Source organism: Propithecus coquereli, unplaced genomic scaffold (genome assembly GCF_000956105.1).
Source record: "Propithecus coquereli isolate 6110/MARCELLA unplaced genomic scaffold, Pcoq_1.0 Scaffold435, whole genome shotgun sequence".
In the NCBI taxonomy this organism is placed as follows: Eukaryota; Metazoa; Chordata; class Mammalia; order Primates; family Indriidae; genus Propithecus; species Propithecus coquereli.
In genome coordinates this window covers 123,863-138,671 of record NW_012150119.1, presented here as the reverse complement: position 1 = coordinate 138,671, position 14,809 = coordinate 123,863, and the positions used below count along the sequence as shown (strand labels likewise).

The following is a 14,809-nucleotide window of genomic DNA, read 5'->3' as shown; positions in this document are numbered from 1 at the left end:
GACTATGCATTTTTCTCCACGACTGCTTTAGTCGTATCACAAATTTTTTGATATATTGTATTTTCATTTTTATTTAGTTACAAATATTTACTAATTTCCTTCATGATTCTTATTTGATTTGTAGGCTGTTTAGAAGTATGTTGTTAGTTTTAACATATTGGAGATTTTTCCAGTTATCTTTCTGTAATTGATTTCTGATTTAATTCTATTGTGGTCAGAGAACATATTTTGTATGGCATTAAAAACTTTAAATTTGTGTATCTTTTGAGAATTTGTTTTAAAAGAGATAAGAATATTTACTCTCATATTTACCATTTCTAATGCTCTTCATTCCTTTAGGTAGATCAAAATGCCCATGCGTTCTATTTTTATTTCTGTGTTAATGACTTCCTCTAACACTTCTTATAGTGGTGGGCTGGATGCAGGACTCTCTGTGTAGGTCTTGAGCTTTCCGAGTCAGTCCCAACCACATTTCTATCTAGAATTGTTTTCTATGGACCTCGTCAAGATCCCTACAATCGATTGGGTCTCTAACTGCTCTTGTCTCTCCTCTCCTTGCAACTAAATCTATCCTTCTAAGACCAGCACAAACCCACCTCTTATAAGAAATCCTCCTCCAATGCCTCTCTGCTTATTATATAAACTCTTATTGTCAAAGCACTTGTAGTCTGTTTCACAAATGGGGGCACCAATTATATTAATTAATGCTTTGTTTGCATTCATCTTGTCTTTCCAGATAGACTACCAACATCTTGAAAGCAGAGAAGGGTTTTGTGTACCTACACACACAGTGGTATGGTTTCTTTAAATTGAGGGTGGCATATCGAGGTGGTAAATCAAGACTTTACTGAGTTATTTTAACATCATTTATTTTGTTTATTTTATTTTATTAGAGATAAGAGACTAACATATTTAATTACATAATCTAATTATTTGTTCCTGAATTATGATTTTTAAAAGCATATGCTTGTATTTTATGCTTTCTAGGAACAAATTAGGGGAAATGTTTGGTTTTTCTTGTCTGTGTCTTAGTTTGGGTTTCTAAGAAGCAGACTCTGAGAAGAGAATTGGAATGCAAGTAGTTTATGTGGAAAGTGAAAAAGTCTTCAGTAGGGGAAGGGAGAAGTTAGGACAAATAAAGGACGCATTATCAAGCCAGTTACCACGGTGGGAAGCTAGAGCTTAATCCCACTCAGGAAGCTCTGGAAGCTTCAGGGTTGACTACCCCAAGACTGAGGGCGCTGGGGTATTTATATACCAACTCCTGCCAGTCATTGGTTGAGGGCACTTCTACCTGCATTTCAGCAAACAAAGTGGGCTCCAGGAACCAAAGAGCTAGCAAAGAAATGCATGTACTAGTTAGGAAGTTAGGCAGCTGTATACTGAATTGATTAGTGCAAGGGTATACAGGCAGGGCACCAGTAGCACCTGCTACAGTTGGTTTAATTGTGTTTTTTATAGGATTGCCTAAAACTGTCCTCTATATTCAATTCAGGTCTCTATCAAAACCTGGCTACTTCCCTAGAGGCTCCAAAACATCCAGACAGTCTCTACTTCACTCTTAGTACCAACCAGTGACTCTCAAGTCACTTAGACACCTTTATGAAAACCGTCCTACCAAAGGTGTAATATGCGTCCGTGAGGACGTAAGCGCTCTCATACATTGTGGAAGGGAGGACAAAATGGTAGAACCCCTACGGAGGGGACTTTGGCAATATCTAACAAAATTATATATGCATCTACCTTTAATCCAGTGATCCCCTTCCTAGGAATGTTCGAAAAGATATACCGCCACGAACATATACATACAAGGTTATTCATTGTGATACTGTTATGAATAAAAGATTGGAAATAACCCAAAGGCCATAGGACAGTGGCTGACTAAACAATGGTAGATACACAGGTAGAGTACTATGCAGCGGGGAAAAAGAGAGAAATGTTTCTAGGAACTGACACAGAATGATTTCCAGGATACGTCGTTAAAAGCAAGATGCAGAATGGGGTATCTGCTATACTACTTTTTGTGTAAGAAAAATGAGGAATAACATATTTACATATTTTCTTAGTTTTGCAAAAAGAAACACAAGACATATGTTATAATTCAATAAAAAAAAGAAAAAGAAAGAAAACAGAAAGTGTGATCCAGTGTGTTGTTAAGATATACACACACACACACATATATATGTTTTAGTCCACAGTTCCTGGCTCATAACTTCCATAGCCCTTGTTACAGTAAACAGAATCTCTCCCTCTGCCCTTCTCCTGCCCTTCTCTTTCCTGTCCAAGGCAGGACTCTAATTGATTGTGGGTTCCAAGACTCTCACTCCAGACAGGGTCCTGCCCTACACCCTGGAGGAAGGAATGCTGGACAGAGGCCAAGAAGAATGTGAACAGACAGGGTTCACTGGGTCTCCCCACTGAGTCTATTAGCGTGAGACCATATCCTTCTATCTAATCACATTTCTACATGGCTGTCAGTCATGCCTATCCAGTGAAGCCTCCACAAAACCCAAGAGGACTGGGTTTGGAGAGCTTCCAGATAGCTGGTTCCTGGAGGGTGGTGTGCCCAGGGAGGGCATGAAAGCTCCATGCCCCTTCCCCCATACCTGGCCCTGTGCATCTCTTCATCTGTGTCCTTTGTAATATCCTTTATCATAAATGGGTAAATGTGTTTTCCTGAGTTCTGTGAGCCACTCCAGCAAATTACTCCAACCTAAAGAGGAGGTCATGGAAACCGCAACTTGAAACCTGTTGTTCAGAAGTTCTAGAGGCTGAACTTGTGACTGGTGGGGGGAGCAGTCTTGGGGACTGAGCCCCTCACCCTGTGGGATCTGATGCTATCTCCAGACAGATAGAGTAGGAATTGAATTAGAGGACACCCAGCTGGTGTCTGCTGCTTGGTGGGCAGGAAAGAAAAAAACTCACATTTGGCCACAGAAGTCTTCTTCTGTGTTGATGATTATTGTGGTGTGAAAGCAGAAGGAAAAAAAAAATGTTTGAGGGATTTTTTTCCCCAAACAGCCAGAAAATAATAAAAATGATTATCTATAGGGGATAGGTAGGAAGACAGTGTTGGAGATAGTGATGAGAGTGAGACTTCGCCAAGTATACCTTTTCATAAAGTTTTGACTTTCAAAACCTGTCAATATTCTACTTATTTAAAAACAAAATCAAAGAGAACAGGATGAAAAAGGCAATTATACAATTGTAATAGTAATGAGCATACCTAGCATTGAGATCTTGGTTTCTAGCACCATTCCTCCACTTAAAGAACCCAAGACTCCTAAAAGAAACCATTGATTCTAGGCCTGGAGCAGGGAAAATCTAAGATTAGCTTGCACCATTTTGTTGCACCAGAAAATAAGGAGGTGTTCAAAGACTAATGGGTTACAACAAAGGGATACAAGAACCAGCTTGAAGGGATTTCACTAGTTAAATGTAGAAAACTCGGAGCATCGAAAAATAATGAGTATAACTGAATAAATCAATCTGAAAGTCCATAATGAAACCCAAAAAAGCAGGTGGGGAGGAGGTTGTCTTTGTGGAAGAATGCCGGCTAATAAATGTAGAAGGAATAACAGAGCTTGACTGAGGGCAAGAATCATCAATGAAGGCTAAAACACTGATGAAGGTTTGTTAGGGAACAAGATAAACACACGGTACCAAAGTATTGCCCCACTGGTAACTTATCAAATAGAAAAGGAGAAATGTAACTTCACCACTGAGTGACTTGGCCGTCTTTCCCTTGACCAAGTGATCAAACGTAACGTCATTACAGCGCGGCACCTGCCATTTAGCCCTACAGGTGTGATGCCGTACAAGGTGCACGTCATCAACGAAGACTTACTTGAATTTCAGCAAACCTCTAAACCTAATTTTCAGTTTCTAGGAAATACAGAGGATGGAGGAATGAGTTTAATGATAACCCAAGGGAACATTCAAATCCCGATTGTGGAACATTCTACCAAAAAACTCTTCTGGTCTCTTTGAAAAACCAATGTTATCATGGAAAAAAGTAGGGAGGACTGCTCTAAATTAAAGATTCTACTGTGATATAAAACTAAATGCAACATATGCACCTGGAGTAGATACTGGTCCAGGGCAGAAAAGCTATAAAAGTTCAGGGAAACAACTGGGGAAATTTCAACATGGATGGAAATTGAATATGGATGAAATACGGTGGTATGATGAAATCACTATTAATTTTACTTAGTTGAGAAAATGGTGATGTAATTTTGTGGAATAATGTTCTTAATCTTAGAACGCAATACCTGATGAATATTTAGGGGTGAAATCTCATGGTATCTGCAAATTATTTTAAATATTTCCAAAAGAGAGAGAGAGAGAAAGCAAATGTAGCAAAATTTTAATACATTTTGAAGTTTAATAGTGGATACATGAGTGTCTATTTTGTTACGCTTTTAACTTTTCTATAAGTTTGAATATTTCAAAATAAATGTTGGAAAAGTTAAAATAATCAATTGATATATATTATAAATTACATTAAAATTAAAATTTGTTATTAAAATCATGTACTGTGAATATTAAAATTATATACATATATAGCTATTGATATGTGTATATCAATTAACTTCTGCATTTAAGAATAGAAAACACTTCTTTTAAGGACAACAAAAACAGCTTGAAGTAAGGTAAAATAATTTATTTCTATACTACTAAACACAATTCCATACCAATGAATTAGTAAATATACGTGCTAATGCGCATGCACACACACACACACACACACACACACACACACTCACACACACACACACACACACACACACACACACACACACACACGCTCTCCTTAAAAGGGCCATTGGACATGCATAAGGACCCCTAGTGTCACATTAGTTGGAAGAACGTAACATATTTTGTTTGCCAAAACTCCGAAGGGCAAAGATTTACTAACACTGGCCTTTTTTGGGCAAAATTTCAACCCTCTATTAGAAACACAGGTAAACATGGCCAGAAGTTGTTTTTGTTTTTTGTTTTTGCTCTTTTTTAAGTATTTGAATTCTTGGAAATATGGCCATCTACAGAGGGAGGAGGCCTAGGTCCTGGCTTTTCTAAAGAGAGAAATCTTTACTTCCAGTCTTTGAAAGTGCAGTTTTCAAACTGTGGTTTGCTGTCCCCACTTGCTGACTTGGGGACGGTGCCGCTGCAGACCTAGGGCACGTTCACACTTGCTGAACTCCTCGGGTCTCAGCCTTGGTTGCGTGTTAAAATCACCTGGTGAACTTTGGCAACAGTGGATGGCGAGGCCCCATCAGAGACCAGCTGACCCAGAGTCTGTGAAACCATCCATTCAGTATGTATTAAGTGACTACTGTATGTAAAGGCTATTGTGCATCCCAGTAGTAGGCCAGGGGTTTGGGGGTGGTATTCAAATGTGACTATGACTTTGTCATTGTTCTCAAGCAGTTTACAGTCAAGCAGGACAGATAAGAAATATACACAATTCGCCCAATTCAAGGCATACAATTAGTATGATTTTGGTGCAAAAAGGTCTGAGAAATTCTTGAGATAAACTGAATCCAATTTAACTATAAGTGTCATTTTGATCTCTTTAAGAGGTGTGACCTCTCACACAGTAAAACTGTATAAGGAACATAGAATTCTGCAAACTCAAATCAGGTAATAAAGTTTAAAAGAGGTTTAGAAAGAAATCCCCGAGGATGTGGAAGACCCAGTGGAAGGCTCTTCCTGCCCGATGGGAAGGTAGGACAGACTTCAAAAGAGCCAAGGTCATGCCAACACCCACGGGGCTCTAAAGGAAGCGAGCCACAGTCAGGATGGGGTGTGGCAGGTTCCCCTTAGACCAAATAATTTGGTAATGAAATATGTCGAACCTGGGAAAGAGCAAGCGCCTCCAAAGGGCATGGACTTGGGACTCACATGTCGGCAACAGTGGAAAAAGTCACCTAGTGGTGTGGTCATCCCGGTTTGTGAAAACTCATTGGCAAATGTTCAGTGAGCCAGTTGTCAAACACAAGCATTATTAAAAATCAAACCATACAAATTTACAGCGAAATAAGTTATATTAAAAATAAGAGTAACAAATACTCAAAACTCATCACTTCCTAATTATTTTTCTACACGTTCAATGCTATTGAGGTTACCTGTGCTATTGTATCTGCATGGTGGACGAGCTATCGAATGGTGGGCTACTGCACGTCTCACCCCTACTCTGCATTCAGTGACATCACGTTGGTAGCCTGAAACTGGCCATGTGGGAGTATTTACACCACAGAAATTGGCAAGTGTTACAAATCAGAGCCCTTCTTTTTTCAGGAGTGGAAGCAGGCAGCTAGTTGGTAAACATCTCCGAACACACCTACACCAGCGTTATTGACAGCCAGACCTAATGCATCTTTGCTCTATAGGCAACCATGTCTCCTGAGACAGAAACCCCTACTTTCCTGGGGCCAGTTTGTTTCTTAGTGTGATAGTTTTTGTTTTCTGTCTTAACCTTTGCAAGGTTTAAGCCAATCTTGCCTTACCTTTATTAATAGTTTTGTGTTAAATTCAGATATACAATTTTTTTCTTGTGTTTTCTTTATATTTATTATGAAAAATGTCGAACATACAGCAAAGTTGAAGGAATTTTATAAAGAATGCCTGTATATCCACCACCTCGATTCTACCATTAAACTGCACTTGGCACCATCCCATATCCATCTTTCCCTCATATAGAGGTTTTTTAAATGACTTGCACAGTCTGTATATAATTAGAATTATAAGCGTATGGCATTAGGGGAGCTAATACATTAATACGATGCTTGCAACATGAAATATGTCAATAAGTACTTAATTTTAAACTTTAAGTTGGAAACTTGATCAAAATAGTATTGACATATGTCAGAAACATTAAGACTTACCATATAACTTTGATGTATTTGATAAACTAGAATTGCTTAAGAATTAAGATTTTCTTGTTATAACAAATATTTAAGATACTTAAACTATTGAAAGCATCTCAAATATACTAATGCAATTTACAAGGTAAAAGGGTAATTAAATAGCTAGTTTGTAAGTGGCAACATAAATTAATCAAAAACCTTGAAAGTATTTCTATTTCTTACAGCATAATGTATAGAAGACAAAATAAAAACTGAAAGAAATATTAAAACTCACTGCATTCATAAATAGAATAAGCTACATAAATTGACCTTAATAACTTAACAAAAAGCTAGATTTTTTATTTCTGAAAATCAATTAAAATGGTACATGAAAACAACAACCACCAAGTAGCCAGTGCAGAAAAGCCAACATCACAGACACCAAAAACTCAAGGTAACAAGTATGCTGTGCTCACAGCCCTAGGAGTGGACCAGAGAGAGGCCTAGGGAGGGAGAGAACTTTTTGTAGAGGACCAAGGAAGACATTTCGAGAAGAAATGCAATAATTGCAACTATCAAGTGTCTGCTGGGTGCTGGGAGGTGTTCTAATCATGCCACATTCACTGCCTTCTCAGGCCTCACAACCAGGCCATGCAATGCTGCTGTTATCAACCCCATCTTACAGATGCTGGAGAGACGCTGGGGGCTTGGGCCACACGGATAGTGTTTCTAGAACTGAGCTCCTTGCCTTCCCTGTCCCTAAACTTTAAACTACAATAGTACAGTATCTTTAGCAATGGATGGGAGAATATTATAATAAAATGACTTAAGAAAGCCAAAGAATTTCAAAATCCAATTGCTATGAAAGCAGCTAGCCACATCTTAGGGGACAGGGGACGAGGGAGGTTTGCTGGCTCAAGTGAGGGCAAAGGATTAGGTAGTGAAAAATCTAGAACCCAGGGGAGATCCAGGGCAAGAACTCTTCCTGGGTCCCCCATCTCAAGGAGGCACATTTTCCAATCTCCTCCCCGGCCCAAGCCAGCAACCTGAGATCTTGTTGTCTTTGAGCTGTGGCCCTTGCCTACCTGAACATGCAAAGTCCTAAGTCCTTAGCAAGGCAGAGTCCTTCATCACCGCACCTGTCCTGAGGCTTCACCTCCACCTGTGTCCTCCTCCTCAGCCCTCAAAGCGGCCCCAGAGCCCCGTGCACTCCTTGACCCCGGGTGTGTGTTCCTCTTTCTTGCTCTCACTCTTCCCGGGGGCCATCTCCTTCCCCGCCCCCAGGCTGTGTTGGCCTCCCCCTCTGCTGTCACCCTGGGTCCCAGCAGTGATCACAGCGCTCTGAGCGCTGAGCTCCTCAAAGGCAGCAGCCGCATCTCATTCCCTGTTTACTCCAGTGCCTGGTGCAAAACCTGGCCCATAGTAGGTGCTTCATTAATGTTTGCAGCCTGACTGTCCGAGTGAAAGAAACTGCGCTGTGGCCCTAGGTGGCCCTATCATTCCCAAATATCTCTTTCTCTCTTCTGCTTCTCGCGCTTCACTTTGAAAGAAGGTGGGCGGGATTCGGACAAACAGGAGGTCTTTCGGGAGAAGAGCAAGAGCCTAACAAGAAAGGACAGAGGGACGGATCCTGGAAAGAAAGCACGTGGGGGGAGGCTGAAGCAGGGATGTGTTTGTGGGGTGCGCTGGGCCCTGGTGACAGGGCCGGAACTCCCACTGTGTTTGGGCCCCAAACGCTTATCACCAAGCCAAGCTGACTGCATGCCAGTTTCCTCCTAAGAAATCTACATCCACTGACTCTCTAAATCCTCACAACAATCGCAGGCAGCAAACACGATCCCCGTGGGGTGAATGGGGTAGTGGACGCCAGCAAAGTGAGGCCACTTGCACCAGGCCCACAGCCAGGAAGTGAAGTCTGACCCAGACCCAGTGCGGTGCCACCCCCTTGAGGCACACGCGTCCGCTGCCACCGCTGGGTCTACATCCTGGCGAGAGGCCTAGATAACAAATAAGCAAACACACGAGGGTTTCGGGGGGTGGCAGGGGCTATAAAGGGGTACATCGGGGGAGTGTGGCAGAAGGTGACCGCGGAGCCTCCTCTGCATGGAGTGACCACTGAAGATCTCTCTTTGAAGGAGACATTTGAACTGAAACCTGAATGAGGAGGAGGCAGCAGCCACAGGGGAGCTGGGAAAGGTGTTCCAGGCACAGGGAACAGCGAGTGCAATGCTAGGACCAACTCCGGAAGACCGACTTCCCTTAGGATCTGCTCATCACGATTCGAGTGGAAGGAACGCAGAGGCTCCCACAGGGGGTGCTGCTTTGTGTGACCATGGCGCTTCCCTAGCCGAGCCTGGGGCAGACACGCTGGGGACAGGATCTTTGCGGGGCCACCCGGGTGTCCTGGAGGAGGGTGGCTTGTTATCACCAAGCCGAGCAAACTCACGTTTTGCTTGAAGCTGTGGTTCTCAGAGCATTCGGAGTCATCCTGCCAAATATCTGTGGCGTTCTCGCGCGTCTGCCAAGTCCCCCGAGCCAAGCAGTATCTGCGGGCCCTTCCCGAGCTCTCTGAAAGTAAACAAAGCTCTAGAGGAAAGGTCAGGACACACGGCCCGCTCCCCCCAGCATGCCGCAAAGCTGTGGAAAATCCCAGGGAAAAGGGATTCTCATTTCCCCTTTTAGGGGCTCATTAGCATCCTCACTGTTTATTTGGGATGGAAAGAAAAACACAGAAGCCTCTAAATTTTGTAACAAACCATGGTCCGCTAATGTCTGCTGTGTTTACCCAAAGTCCCTGGAGTTAGAACAGTCCCTGGTGACTCAGAGATGTTATAAGCCCTCCAAGGTACAGCCCAGCTGGGAGACGCAGACCTGGGCTCCTGGGGCTGGTTCTAGGGCATCCTCCTGTGCCCAAGAGGCCACGCCATGAACAGGAGAAAGCAGTGGGCACAAGGCTGGCAGGCCCGGGTGAAGCCCAGTGAGCCACCCCTGCACCTGTCTGTGTGCTGGGTCCCGCCCTCCCATCCTCTAAGGCTTCTGGTTTCTTGTTCAGGAACTGGGGATAATGGTGGCACGGACCCTCCACGGTTTGGGCAGGAATCAAATGAGAGTGTGTGCAAGCGATGGGTAAGTCGCTCTGACTGCTGCTGCGACTCAGTCACATCCACTCCCCGAAGGTGCTCCTACCTGGAGGGTCAGGGCCTAGACTTCCAAACACGCATGAAAATTTTTGGAACTTCCTAGTCCTGCCCCTGCACACCGTGGGGCAACCGTAACTAGCTGCTGAATTTAATTGCAGGACACCCGTATGGTACATCCACCTGCCGCCCGACAGCGCTACCAGGTGTCTAATTGACGTCTCGAGCAACACACCCCAAACTCTTCAAGTTCTCCTCAAAATCTGCTTCCCTGACATATTTCCTGCCCCAGTGGATGGCAAACTCCTCCTCCAGTCCCCTGGCCCCAAACCTGAGGTCATCCTCACCTTCTCTCTGTCTCATAGCGCTCATCTGTCCCCCCAGCTAAGCCGTCAGCTCTACCTTCAACCACACCAGACCCTGACCGCCGCTTCCTCCTCCTGCTTCCATCCTGATTGGAACCAGCATCTGTCACCTGGGTTCCTGCAACCCCCCCCATAGGCTTGCCCCGCACATCTAAGGGCCCCACAGCAGTGAGACTGAGCCAAATACAACATCAGCTGCATTAGGTCAAGCGTCTGCTAACAATTTTCCAAGGGCTTTCTGAGAACAAGTCTCCCGGACTTCCACAAAGTCCCGCAAGATCTGGGCTCCAAAACCCTCTGCCCTGACCTGTCACTTCGCTTCCCCTTCCAGCTGCATTTGCCTCCTTCCTTCATGCAGCCCACCAGGCACCTCCCCACATGGGGCCTCGGTGCTGTTGTGTCCTTCCCTCCTGGCCACGCCCCCTACCGGCTAAAATGTCACCTCCTCTAAGTCTTCACTGAAAGGTCACCCTGTCATCGAAGCCTTCCCTGACTACCCAATTTACAAATGCAACTCGCCCCCCACTCCAGCTCTCCCCTCCCTGCCCCCCTCTATCTTGTCCAAAATAGATCACATTCAAACATGCTGACTCTTATTTACTACGTCTGCGAATAATTATCTGTCTCTCCTGTGAGCACATGGGCCCCACAGGGAGAGAGATTGTATCCTGTTTTGGTCACTAATATATCGTAGGTATGTTTAATAAACATTTCTTGATTAAGTGAATGGCAGTAACGTCACCTGGCACTTGCATTGTCAGTGCCAGCCATAGCGCTCTGTGCTGGGGACACAAAATGAATAGGGCTCAGCTTGGAGTCTAGCTGTGGGAGTGCAAATAGAAAGTGCCATAAACAGTTACACATGCTAAGACAGAAGATGGCACAGGTATAGGAGAGGCCTCAGAAAGGCAGAGATCCGTTGTACTTGTGGGGAGAAGTCTGAGAAATCTTCTGGAAGGACGGATGATTTGAGCTGAGAACTGCAGGGGTTTATAGGCAGAAGAGTGTGGGCAGAGCCTTTGAGGGGTCTCCTGGACAGACAGCGGCCGGGCAGGAGCAGAGCCTGGGGTTGTTCGTCCGGCTGAAGTGCAGGGACAGCGGACGTGGGAGGGGATGCCTACGAGGCCGGCTGGGCCGGGTTGCAGAAGGTCTCGCATGCCATTTGTAGGTGTCGTGGTGGGGGCCGGCATAATGCCGTTGGCATTTTAGCAAGCTCGTGGGGGGCGGATCTGAGGTGAGGACTAGTGAGCAGACCAGGGAGCAGAAACAGGGCACTGGTAGGCTGCAGTGAGGGACGGAGGGGACCCGGCTACCAACCAGATGAGGGGGGCTTTGGGTGGGACCAGGTGGGACTTGAGACCATCCCTGAGGCAGGAATGGAGGTGGGGGAAGGAGTTTGTTTTCCTCCCCTTCATTTTCCACTCTTTGTCCCTCAATTTCTACTCCAATTGGTGACAAGTTGTGACCATTGCACCTCCAATATTTTTCTTTCATCTTTCCCCTTCTCTCCCACCTCTTGCCTCTGCCTGGGTCTGGACCCTCCTCATCCCTTTCTCTGTACCACAGCAGTGGTCTCCAGACCCACCTCCCGACTCTCCTCCACGCCTCAGTGCAGCGGCCACGTGCTGGCAACGTTATCCTCCCCAGCCACGAATCTCATGTTCTTCTTTTGTGCCTTAACACCGTCCAGGGCTCCATATAATCTTTCTCTGCCGAGGAGCGTTTGAAACGCTTCGTGCATAATGCACAATTCCCTTCACCACCGGCCCCAGCCCCAGCCTCGGTTGTCGTTTGTTGGTCTTCGAGGCCATCCCAGCCTACATTTGCCCCAAACTCTCCCTTCTCATGTTACTCTCCTCCTTCCTCCACTCTCCTGTCACAAGGACTCTTCCCGGGCCCTTCGCTTTTGTAAACGTTCTTCTCTGCACCCTTCCACTGTCTCCACGTCCCCTTTTTACTGCAGGGACCCACTTGGATTCCAAGGGCTCAGTGTACAAAATGTTGTGACTTCCCCCCTGTTCCATGGCACACTGCTTGTATACATTCTGCACACCCAGATTCATTTTTTTAAAAAAGAGCCTTTAACTGACCTTCTTTGTATCTTTGGATTTTTGATCACCTTTTTCTCTTAAATTGGACTTGCCCTGTTCTACCAGCTCTTGAGGAGGGCCAGGGGTGGTGCAGCTGGGAGGCGGTGGTCTGTTCCACGTGGCATTAGGAGTTTGTAGACATCAGGGGACCTTAAAGACCTGATGGGACCCAAGGGGCTCGGACTCAGACTCAGCTCTAGCTCCCATCCACAAAGCACCTACTGTGTGACACTCTGCCCCTGCCTTCTCATTCACTCCTCAGAATGAACTGAAGAGTTAGCCATTGTTCACTTCACTTTGCAGACAAGGAAACCACAGCTTGGAGGGCTCCAGGAACTTGCCCAAGTCTCCGACTGTGAAATAGACAGGCCGGGTCTGGCCTTGGAGCTCTTAACGTCACTGAGCTGCTCCCATGGGGACTGTCTGCCTGAGTCACTCAGACCCCGCTGGTCCTGCAAGTTCTCTAGCATCTCCTCTTCCACCCTCTCTTGAACCTCACATCCTCATGCCTCCTGGGCGGATCCCGACTGGATTTCGTCAGAGACCACTTCCATAAAATAGGTCGCTGACTCTCCCACCCAGAAATGTGTCTTCTTTATAAGCTCTCTCTGTTTTCTCTAGAGGCCTCAAAAATAGAAACCAGGGTTACACTGATGGGACAATTTATTGGGCTGAAATTAAACACAAAATGCTATCATCTTACCTTCTCAGAAACCGATCCTCACCTTGTTTTTTGCCTGGAGCTTTGTAACCACTTATGTTTCCTGAGAATAGTTTTAGCTATTGTTATATTTGCCTATGTCTGTGGTCAAAGGCAACAGGATTCTAACCAAGAATTGCTTCCCTCCTCTTCCAGAATAAAATAACCGAGAGGTCAATCTCCTGGGGCAAGTAAGGGTGGGATATTATCCTGGGTTCCTAAGTAATATTCACTTCCTGGAAACAGGATCAGGGCAAGCTACATGGTTAAATTCTCCATCCAAGTCCCACCGGGCTTGAAAGCACCCATTCAGTGGCACCTCCTTCCAGAGCTGATGCAAGGGTAGTTTTAAAGTCCTTCCTCTCCATCTAACAAGCCAAAAGTCGTGTGGATGTGAGCATCTCAATCTTTCTCCCCCACCTCTTTCTCCTCTTCTTATCCTTACCAAAGCCGAATTCTATGGTCGCCAGGTCTGTACTCTATAATCCTCAAAGTAAGAGAGCTATTACGTAAATGGAACGTCCAGGAGTAGAAGAATTGCAGAAGACAATGGGAGAAGGAAGATGCATTACTGAGAGCTTAGGTGACCCTTTGTGGGGAAAGAAGACTTGAGAAAAGCACTTGGTTGGAGCCTTCTCTCTAACCACTCCCTCCCCCATGGCTGGTCTGCCCAAGAGGGACCAGCTTTTAAAGGAGCTGTGGGAAATTGGTAAAATAAGAATTATTACCTTCATTCCACCAAGGTAAGTATGAAGGGCAGGGCACAGAGACATTTCCAGGAGAAGAATGAGGCCAGCACACATACTGATCAAATGTCCCGTTACAAAATACACCTGCAGAGAGAAGAGGGGCCCAAAGGAACATCAGTGTTGGAGCACGGGGTCCACTGATGGTGAGACGTGTAAAATGATCAGCAGATACAAGGGGATCTGCAGAACTGAGGTCCTTGGTCACGGGTATCCGACACCAGCACTGCATAGTCCTATCTCTCCCTTTGACTACTAATTCAATGATCGTTATGAAATATTTGGACTCTCCTCAGCTCAGAGGCTGATTTATACACTGGTGCTCTGCAATGGAAAGCTGAAAACTTAAAACAGCCTTATAGGCCCCCCAGAATCAAATGGAGGTGTTTCCGGCAAGGTCCCAAACGTCCATATTGCAAGCTCCTGGCTCCTGGAAACTAAGCATCATTCCCCACCATCCGCTCACTATTAGGCTAGAATAGCCAAGTTCCTGGCACTAGAGCCCTGCACATGCAGATCTGCTAGGCTGAGAGCAGGCTTGGGGCACTGCGTCAACTGGCTGCCGTGTGTCAGCACCTGGTCTGTGCGAGGTGGTGCTGAACCGCATGAGGCATGGCTCCAGATGAAGAAAACCTTCCCCCCTTTGACCTCAGAAAGAGTATTCTCCAAATGAGAGGTGGTTCTTGTAGCCGATAGCAAACCTTGACTCCCACCTGCCTGGGCCGAAGGGGCCTTCAGAGGGAGCTGGGAATGGCTTGAAGCCGGCGATTGCTTTTGGGTCAGGAAAGGAAGGGAGAGTCCACAGTCTCCCGTCCACCTCCAGGGCCCTGAGTGAAGTGATCTGAAAGAAGCCAGGAGGAGGAGGAGGAGGGGCAGCTGTCACCCATAGTCCTCAATGCACAGAGGCAATGGGCCAAAGAAAG

The 14,809-nt window shown here is 45.5% G+C and overlaps 1 protein-coding gene across 1 annotated transcript in view; it reads right to left on the bottom strand.

Annotated features, from left to right (window-relative positions):
* Window positions 1-14,809, bottom strand: part of GLP2R (glucagon-like peptide 2 receptor) — a 51,242-nt gene that overhangs the window by 28,848 nt on the left and 7,585 nt on the right. Inside the window, exons 3-4 of the mRNA XM_012653932.1 lie at window positions 13,869-13,973; window positions 9,295-9,416 (exon numbers count right to left, since the gene is read on the bottom strand). Of these exons, the coding sequence (XP_012509386.1) occupies window positions 9,295-9,416; window positions 13,869-13,973 (227 nt within the window). The remainder of the gene's footprint in view (window positions 1-9,294; window positions 9,417-13,868; window positions 13,974-14,809) is intronic.